The sequence below is a fragment of the Alternaria arborescens genome (assembly GCF_004154835.1).
Source record: "Alternaria arborescens strain FERA 675 chromosome Unknown contig_82, whole genome shotgun sequence".
NCBI lineage: Eukaryota > Fungi > Ascomycota > Dothideomycetes > Pleosporales > Pleosporaceae > Alternaria > Alternaria arborescens.
In genome coordinates, this window is record NW_021167937.1 from 15,566 (window position 1) to 25,459 (window position 9,894).

General features: G+C 50.5%; 2 protein-coding genes across 2 annotated transcripts; one reads left to right on the forward strand and one right to left on the reverse strand.

The window, feature by feature from the left end:
* Positions 1 to 786: 786 nt before the first annotated feature.
* Positions 787 to 4,347, forward strand: AA0111_g12487 (hypothetical protein; the record flags this gene model as incomplete). The annotated part of the gene is made up of 1 exon (XM_028646472.1): positions 787 to 4,347. The coding sequence occupies one exon, from the start codon at positions 787 to 789 to the stop codon at positions 4,345 to 4,347; it is 3,561 nt and encodes a 1,186-aa protein (XP_028499914.1).
* A 3,928-nt stretch (positions 4,348 to 8,275) lies between these two features.
* AA0111_g12488 (hypothetical protein) lies at positions 8,276 to 9,756 on the reverse strand (the record flags this gene model as incomplete). The annotated part of the gene is made up of 2 exons (XM_028646473.1): positions 8,276 to 9,447; positions 9,492 to 9,756. 2 exons carry the CDS (start codon positions 9,754 to 9,756, stop codon positions 8,276 to 8,278), a joined length of 1,437 nt encoding a protein of 478 aa, XP_028499903.1.
* Between the last annotated feature and the right edge of the window lie 138 nt (positions 9,757 to 9,894).

Sequence of the window (9,894 nt, forward strand, 5' to 3'; positions counted from 1 at the left end):
AAACGCCGCAAGCAGGATCGGCCTCGACTCCTCCCGAACTTTGAGCGCGAAAGGCTTGCATTCTCCATTGCTTTCAGTGACTTTGCTTGTTGGCACGTCTCGGGTCGTGTTAATCGCTGTCACGCTGCATTGGCTTGCAGCCTTCCAGAGTTGTACCTGCATCGCGCCCTCGCTTCTCTATACATAGTAGCGCTCTTCGCAATTGGCGGACCGTCGCGAGAAAGCCAAGCAAAAGAACAAATTTATATACAGCGCCTCCAGGATTTTTCCTGAGGCGATTGATACGAAGCGCGCTGCAAGGGATGCGCTTGGTGGTGATCGTCCTCGACGCACCGTCCCGCGAAGACGCGAGTCGTACGTGATCTGTTCGATCCGATTTAGGCAATCAGCTACCCGCTCAAGGACTGCAGTGGAGGCGCTATTAGGTTTGGAGCACGACAAGACACCCGTTATTGGTAATCTGACCATGGCTTCTAGCGGTAAGCAAGGCGAAATGGCACGACAACCGCGACGAGATTGTCCTGATTCGTGGGTAAGCCAGACCCTTTCAGCTCGTCCAATTTGGAAAAAGAAGGGGAATGGTGGGGAGCGTACTTTTCAAGCTCCTGTCGCTCATGGTAGCTTTCTTTTGCCCTGAGGGTACTCGAATGCTTTTCTCTACCCTGCATATTTTCTTTTGTCGCTACTGCTCGGTAACTTGGTAGTTCTTTATCAAGTGTGGATGTCAGGCCGCGGATGATGAAATCCAAACCTTGCAGTTGTCTTTCCGCGAGGTACTCAAGCGACATGGAGCCTCCAATTCCCCGCAATATCGACCTGGATCTGGATAGGGATACGACGAGACCGATGGCGTTGAAACGCAAGGGTTCGACATTGCAGACGTCTGTTGAGATCTTGAGATGCAAGTTTGGGAAGCCTGCAGGTTTACCAGAGGGCGACGGGACATTTGAGCCATCGAAGGACTGGACGCCCATATACTATGCCGTCTTCCACCAACGGGAAGCCGCACTGTCACATTTTCTACGAGCTGGCGGATCGCCAGATGATGTTACTAGCTTGGGAATACCACCGCTGTGCATCGCTATCGCCAATGGACATGCCAGTATCGCGAGGATACTCCTGAATGCTGGTGCAAACGTCGATGCTGCGATGACGGACGGTGGTGAGACAGCCTTGCACTTGGCTGTCAAGAACGGCCGTAGTGATCTTATCGAACTTCTTATCCCGTATGGACCCAATCTCGAGACCAAGACAAATCAATCCGGCGAGACACCTCTTCACTACGCCGCATCTAAATCCGGATCGCTAGCAACCGTCACGACGCTGCTCAAACATGGTGCTAGTTATGAAGCACTCAACGTCCACAGTCAAACGCCAGCAGAGGCTGCCCTAAAAGCCAATAACATCCAAGGCGCCGTGGCAATTATCAACGCCGCACATGGCAAGCGCAACAAACTTGAGAAAGAGAGGGAAATGCTGCTCAAGCATGTGCAGAAGACGCAAGGCCGTTTCTCGATGGGCAACGACCTTATCGCCGACATCTTCACCGCAGCCTGCGGTGCAGAATCCAACGTTCTTGTGGAAGCAATCAAGAGGAACGACGCCAGCTTGGTGGAGATGTTCCTAGAGAAGGGCTCGGATCCAGATCGAGAGGCAGCAGACGGTCTTCGACCCATCTTCGTGGCACTAGCATGCGCCGGAGCACCAGTGATTACTGCGCTTCTCAAACGTACTCCAGATCTTACCGCCCGTGATGGCAGGGGTCTTACTGTACTCCAAGCCACTTTCGAAAGCCCATTGGCGCAGGAAAAGGAGTCAATGTCCATCATCCTGGGTGCGCTGCTAGAGCAAGGCGCTGATGCTACTGTAGCGTACCCAGATGGCAAGACACTGCTTCATCATGCCGTGTCTACACGTTTCAGCAACACCAAGATCGCAAAACTGCTCATCGATGCTGGCGCGGAGATCGATGCGCGAGACCAAGACGGCGATACACCTTTGCATCTTGCTACTCACAGTAGATCCTGCACAGAGTTGCTACTGCGGCACAAAGCGAACCCCAACCTAACCGATGCTGACGACCTCACGCCTTTGCTCAATGCTACTGCGAACGGCAAGAAGGACGAAGAGCCAGACCTGGAGTCTTTGGTCAAAGCATCCGACATACGCATAACCAATGCCAACGGACAGACAGCTCTACATCTCGCAGCTATGAATGGCTTAGAGAAGACCGTGCAGTTATTACTCCGAGCTCGCGCAAATACCGCCATTGGGGACAAGGACAAGAACACGCCGCTTCTTCTCGCCGTGAAAAATCACCAATGGTCCGTTGTACCACTTCTCACGATACCACCAAGCATCAATTCTTGGGATGAGGATGGTATGAGCCCTCTGCACCTAATTGCTCAAAGCACACCTGAAGCGCCAGCGACCTGGAGAGACATTGCTGCCATTGTTGGCCCATTTTGTGATCGTGGTGTCAGCAGGACTACGCGCGAGCGATCGGGTGCAACGCCGCTCATTCTTGCTATCAAGGCGCTTCCAGAGGACGGTCTACCCGTGGTTGAAGCTCTCCTGGTACAGAAGCAGGACCGAAAAGCGAGTCGGAACTGCGTCAACCACGAGGATCACAAGAATCAGGATGCGTTGTTCTACGCCGTAACGTTAGGCAAGCCTGTCTTCGTCAATGCACTGCTTAAGCATGGCGCCACTTTCGATTTCCAGGATTGGATACCCGGAGCCAGCCAATTACGGCCTACTGTTGAGGCTGACAAGCAGATTCTGAAACTGTTTGCAGAGTACGAGTGGACTAAGCGCGCAGGAGTACTGCGAAGACGGCCAAGTAATCCTGTGGCAGAAGTTTCGGCTTTTTCTACCACGGTACCTGTCAAGGATCTCGAACACATGATTGCAATGGGCCTAGACGTCAATGCCTTACCCAGATCGGCTTTGGGTGTGTCGTTACTGTGGGCTCTCCTCCGACACATCACACTTACACCATCAATGCCAGAGGACTACGTGCTAGAAATTCTATGCGTTGTTCTGAATGCGGGCGCTGATTTGAATGCGTGTATACCACGGAGCTCTCCATCGGCACAGTCAACGTCGACTTCGAAGCAGAGTACAGTTTTGACTCAGCATCCCCTCACATTCCTGCTTGAACAGTACCCTGAAATCGCTTTGGATGTAATAAGCTTGTTGCTCGCGAAGGGTGCACAATTGAACGTTGCATCCACATTCTCCAACGGTCGGTTGCCGTTGCATTCGGCAGTCGAGGCGAATCGCTTCGACGTGGTACAAGAGCTTTTGCTCCATGGAGCCGAGGCGAACAGCATCGACATGGATGGAAGAACACCACTTCACATGGCTGCTGAGCGCGGGGATTGGGAAATTCTCAATTCATTACTTCGTCACGGCGCTAAGATTGACATGCCTGACGTGGAGCAGAACAGCCCTTTGCATGCGGCAGCCGCCGGCGGAAGTGACAAGATCATTGCCTCTCTGTTGCGTGAAGGTGCGAGAGCGAACGCAAAGAATGTGAGGGATTTGACGCCGGTCTCCTGCGTAGCCGAAGATCTCCCTGAGGGAGAGAAGAGCTTGATAGTAGATATACTCAAAGCTGCGGAAGAGAAGGAACATGCAGCTGAAGAAGATCAACGAAAACAAGCCGCCGCAATCGCAACATACGAAGCGAAGATGCAGCAGTTGAAGGAAGAAGAAGCGAAAGCAAAGTTACGCCGAGAGCTAGAAGCGGAGGCTCGTATCCTGAAAGCCAATGAAGAAGCCTCCGCAAAACCGCTACGCGAACATCCTACACTACCAGCCCCAATGCCCACATCACCGCCACTCCCTACCGCCCGGAAACCGTCTTTCCTATCTCGAAAAGCCTCGTCTCTCTTCAACAAATCCAAATCTGCACCTCCCCCTCTCGACAATCTACCAAAGCCAAGACACGCCTCTCTCTTCCGTCTCCGCATCAACACGCCACCCCCCTCGAAGCAACAGCAAAGTAACAACCTCGAACCGCCCGTCCGACCCATCGCCATTCCATCCCCTCACATCCTCGCTAGCCCCGACTTCTTCAGCACAGAGTTCAACAATATGATGGATCCACGGCCCGTCGTCGCACTACCAGCTACGATCCAGCGCCGCACGACTGCGGCACGCGTGGACAGTGGGCTGAGTGAGAGGCGAAGTAGTATAATGGGCATCTTGGATCTAGAAAAGGTCAACGAGAAGTTGAGCAGCCCGGAGCTGAGGGCGAGGGAGATTGCGGGGCAGAGGGAGAGTAGTGGGGAGGAGCTGGCGGATTGGTTGGCCTTGACGAGGATGATGGATGGATTGTGATGATCTTGATGTTGGTGACACACGTGCGTGGAGATGCTTAATTTCTTTTGTATACCAGCTTCGGGGTTTTTTTTGTCCGTTGTCCGGTTTCGGTCTTGAGCACACTCTTTGGATATCTCTTTTGGTTGTATTTCTCTTATTTCCTTTGTGGCATAGCATATGTTGGAGCGTCTTTCGGTTTTCGTTTTGACGCTGTACGATATTAGGATGTATACGCTGATACCCGGCCTTCTATTACATAATACATATATTCACGACAATTATTACTCTGGTCATATGATGTAGTGACGATATTTTATATCGCAGATTCAACCACGGAGATGAAACAAGACTCTAATGCATGGGAAGAATGGACGACTGCACTACTTTGCGAAGTAGTTCAGGCTCGAGAGATTGACGGTGTCAGTTGCAAGAACCTCTCCAGTCGAGTTGATACCCCAACCCTCCGAGCTATCATCTTTCGCAGTCGATCTGCGCATGTCACGCGTGAACTTGCTCTCGTACCTGTAGCGCTGTGCAGTGTCGACGCATCACATCATGCAATCATGTCCCTGTTATCAAACCACTGTAGCTTCAGCACGTTCTCAGATCGCGTTACATGACCGATCAATTTCTTCATCAGAACCGCATTCTCTTCCTCCGGCAGCGGTGTACCATCTGAGTTCTCGATATGATGCAGGTAGTCGCCAACATGTAGCGTCTTGCGGCTGGAAGGTTCATGCGTTTATACGACCTTGTTCATGGGGCGCGTTGTACGTGCTGTAATGTTGTTGTCCTTTGCATATTCGCTTCTCTGCTGAAGGAAGGGAAGTCGGGAACATGACTGTCGCAGCTGAAGACTGATCGGAAATGAATTTTGAGTCACGAACAATGATTGCCAGACGAATCATAGCTATAGAGTGTTCGACGTAGTGTCAATCCGTGATCGCGTTGATGCAACTGCCCATGTTAGGCGAGCAACCTTGCCTTGACGTCATTGACCTTGCCCCGCCTCAGCCCCGCCTTCCTGTCTCCATGTCCAGCACATCGCCAACTACAATACACATTCGCAAACGTTCAGAAAGTCCGGGGCTAACATAAAGTCGGTGGTTTCCGGGGCATGTCTCCTAGCGCAAGCAAACGAGCGTATCACTCCGCGGTTTTGTGATTCACTCTTAGGTTAGCCTCTCAACCGGATCGTTAGAAGAGCACACACGCACTATCGCTTGCGGTGACAGAATAGCTAATGCCATAAGTTACTGTTACCTGTTCGCTCGGCGACAATGTCGGGAAACAGGCTGTGTGCCAAGTGCCAGGAAATTATCTCAAAAGGGCCAGATAAGAGTGTCCAAGAAAACGACCATCATGATAACAACAAGGCGCTTTTACAAGCAGTCGAACAAAACTGCTATGTTTGCAGTTGGACTTTGAGAGATTACAGATCGCGTAGGTCTAATCGACGCCAGAAACCTCACATCGCTCATCATACAACATACATGTGGGAAAACAAACGTATCAGATACCGCGCAAGCGACGTGCTGGAATTCGAGTTATATATCAACATCTATGCTACAGAGGACAAACTATCGACCGTAACTTCTTTCTGGCCGTTGGAGCCAGCCATCAGAGGTAAATACTTCTCTGCATTCGAGATGAGGCGCTAAGGAACCTAGTGCAAATTGCACAGAGTATCTGTTCAGAGTTGAGTCCATCAACAAAATCGGAACAGACTTTCTCCCTGATACGAAAATGAATGAACGAATGTGTACTAGAACACAGTGTATGCCAATCATCTTTGGGTCACAGAGTACTCCCAACTAGGCTTATATACATCGACTCAACTATCACAAGCTCCAAAATATCGGCAAGGATCTGTCAAGGTGACTCGCTTCCCATACAAACACCATACATTACCCTACGCCATTGCTGGGGCAATACCAAATTCTTGACCACGACGCGCACAAATCTCAGCACGTTCGAATTGTCGATCCCTGTAGATAGTCTATCTAGGACATTTCAGGACGCTCTCTTTGCGACTGTGAAGTTAGGCTTCCAATACATTTGGATCGATTCTCTTTGCATCTTGCAGGACAACCCTGAAGACTGGAAGCAGGAATCGCGTTCCATGCATAAGGTATATAAATACTCAAGTTGTACCATTTCAGCTTCCGGCTTTCCTGCTGGAGCAGAAGGATTCCTGCCATCCAAGCGTCGCATTGATCCAGTTCCGGGGAATATAACTCCGCGTAATCACGTTCCGGAAACTGAATGCTCAACCACCCAGGATGACTCTAGGGGATGCTATCATATAACGACTGGGCACCCGTGGTCCACATTAAGAAAAGGCCCTATATTCTCTCGGGCCTGGACACTGCAAGAACAACTGCTTGTAAGTGCTTTTGCATACACATAATTACGTCCACAGTCTGATTGTTAGTCAACCCGGACTGTACACTTCGATGATGACCAAGTGTATTGGATTTGTAAACGTGCAGTTATGAATGAAACCTGGCCTTCTGGCTGGTTAGATACGCCTCTAGAGAGGCCCTTTCGAGTCGGAATGGATAAATCTTAGATGTTCAACCTTGGGAATATACCTTACAATGATGTCAGTCACGATCGTGCCCACCAGGCATCTAGAGCCACTTATGCAGACTGACTAAGCTTAGGCTTCTCTCTACGTCGCCTGGTACGATGTTATATCAGACTACTCATATCGTAGTCTTACATTTGCCACGGACCAGCTACCTGCCATAGCCGGCATTCTCGACGAATTCGCACAATATCTCGACGATAAAAGCATATTTGGACTATGGATCAAGGATCCTCATCGCGCAATACTCTTCTATGAGTTCGATCATGATGACCAATCCCCGAATTACAGAACCGTACCACCATGGACCGACTCGCCAAGCTGGTCATGGCTGGCACGCGGAAAACACGTGAATTGGGACCGTGATTTAAACAAAGCTGCAGTGCATCGCATCTGTGACATCCAATTCGCTCATCACTCAGAGTTAAAGCTTTCTGGGCCTCTTTTACAATGTCCAAGCGAATATCGCTGGTCATCAAGTTCAGAAATGGAGGGTCCTTCATACTTTTTCATCCCTGGTTCGAACGACAGCAGTTTCACGTTTACATGGTATCAAGACAAATGATTCGACTCAACCGTTGAAGAATACTTGGCCGACATGACTCGGCCATCTACTCCAAAAGAGCCCCAAGCTGCTCTGCAGTATCGTGAAGATACGCTTGCGCAGGGCGTTAGGATTACTGACGAGCTCAGTGGTGCTAGATTGGATACACCATCGTCAACAAGTCGATCATCTAGCCCAAAACAGTGGATTCAAGATAATTGAGCGAAGGCGTTTCTCGGAAACATTCTCATCATGCCGATACTGTGTTACGTGGAGGATCCTGAGTACGAGGACGAGGACGAAGACTTTTCTCAAAAGGGCACCGTGATGGGTCTTCTGTTACATCCATTGCCTGGAGCCAATCCCGGGGTATATCGACGAGTGGGTATTGTAGAGGCTGAGATACGAGGCGATGACAAGATGAATGTTCACATAGTTCAGCGGCGGTTCGAGGCCTATCGACAGCCACTTGACCCTCAACTCTTCCAGGAAGAAGACCGCTATGGGAATTATGTAGTTACGGTCTTTTGACGAATCCTCGCAAGGGTAAGAAAGTATGGAACCCAAGCACCGTTTGTAGGCCAGTCGGAGCAAGACGGCCACGCTGACGACAGCTTTTCCAATGAATATGAGCAGCCTCGCAAAAAGACTTAGAGGTAATCGCTATGATCAGAGATCAAACCAAAAAGCTAGTACTAGCAGCGGACGAAGTTCCAACGGAACATGATAAAAAGGTTTCGTGAGAACTACAATAGAATGCGCGCCAGCTGTTCGCTTTCTCTACCCTATGCCTGCGATTTAGCCTACAAACCTCAATCCGTGCACCTGCCACAGTAGCCACAATCGTGAGCGGAACAAGCAGTGTAGTCTGGCTCCGATCCAGAATCTTCAGAGCCAGTGTCGAATTCGTACCTATCATCTAGACCGATACCCCCATCGCTATATTTGAACTGGTCGGATTCATCATCTTGCGTAGAGACGACATTCATACAAGTCTTCTCCCAGCGGTCTGACAGGTCAGCAGGCAAGGCGTGCACACCCTTGCCATACTGAAACCGGACCTCCAAGCGGTCCGCTCCAGGGCAATACACCTCGAGCAACTTGCCTGCGTTACTCCTAGCGAGTTTAACAATCGTATCTAGAAGTGTGGCAAAGCGGCGGATGCCTTCTTCGTTATCTTTGGCCCAGGCCTGCACATCGTTCTTGACATTCTGCACTCGGATGTCTTCGAAAAGTCCAGCACCGTTGTGATAGGCGACGATGAAGTTGGATATCTGTTTGATCCAGAGCGCTGGGTGGATGTCGCTCATGTCTATGTCTTTCTTGTACTTCCCTGAGCGCGTCTTCAGATCGAAAATGACGTCTTGCAGCACCGTGGTTCCACCCTGTTTGACAGTCAAAGCATCATGTGTGCTTATCATGAAGTCTGATGGCCTGCTGATCGTTGTGTCTTGGAGTGCTGCCAGAAGGTCATCGGGGTCTTTGGCGCTCTCTGAATGCGTAGCATCATTGACTGCTCCGGCTGTTTCAATGTAGCCGTCACTCTCGAACCGCACGAGGCACTCCAAGCCGCCGAACTCATATCGTATGATGCGTTGGTGGGTTTCGGAGCCTCTAACGCTCTGCTCCCATGTGGTGTATGCCTCTGGAAAGGTATGACCATAACCTCTAACGTCTTTGATAACTTCTTTAGGGTCATTCTCTTTTCGTACGAAGAAGACGGTCTCGCCGACGACCTCGATGTTGAAACGGAAAGCTTTGTCGACACCCCGAGCGAAGCGGAGGAGGTTGCCAAGGGTGCTTCCACAAGCGAAGAGATCGGTGCTCGCAGAGTTGAATTCAGGGTTGGTCTCAATAATCGCACGCACTACGGGTGCCATTGGATATTCGGGATACATAGCGGCGTTGGGGTCACGAAAGTATTGCCCATAGTCCTCTGGCAGACGCCGTGGTGTAGGAAGTGGTGTCCACCGAGGAGGTTTTCCTATGACTGTTAACTCGGCCTGGTAATTGCGAGAAAGAGCGCACCTGGAATGACAATGGTGGGTACTTTGCCGTTGAGCCAATTGTAGGATGCTACATACTGGCAATCGGATATCTCTGCTAGAGCTGCGGGTTTCACGCTCAGATCCGAATTGCGAAACTCCTTGACAAGGTCTCCAAGCGGATGTCTCTTAAGGTCAGGTTTCACCTGTTCCTTGGGCTTCGCAAAGAACGGGACTCTTCCACCACGGCCTCGCCCTCTCCGTGGAGCAAAGCCACCTCTGCTGTCGCTGCCTGGATATGAAGCCATGGATGATGTTGTGACACTGTATTAGATGAAAACAGGAATCGAGGATTTCAAGCGCAGTATTGCGCTGAATAGAAGGCGATACGCCGACTTCAAGTAGGCGATGATGCCTGAAACAAGGCTGAGTTCATGTGGCGTAGT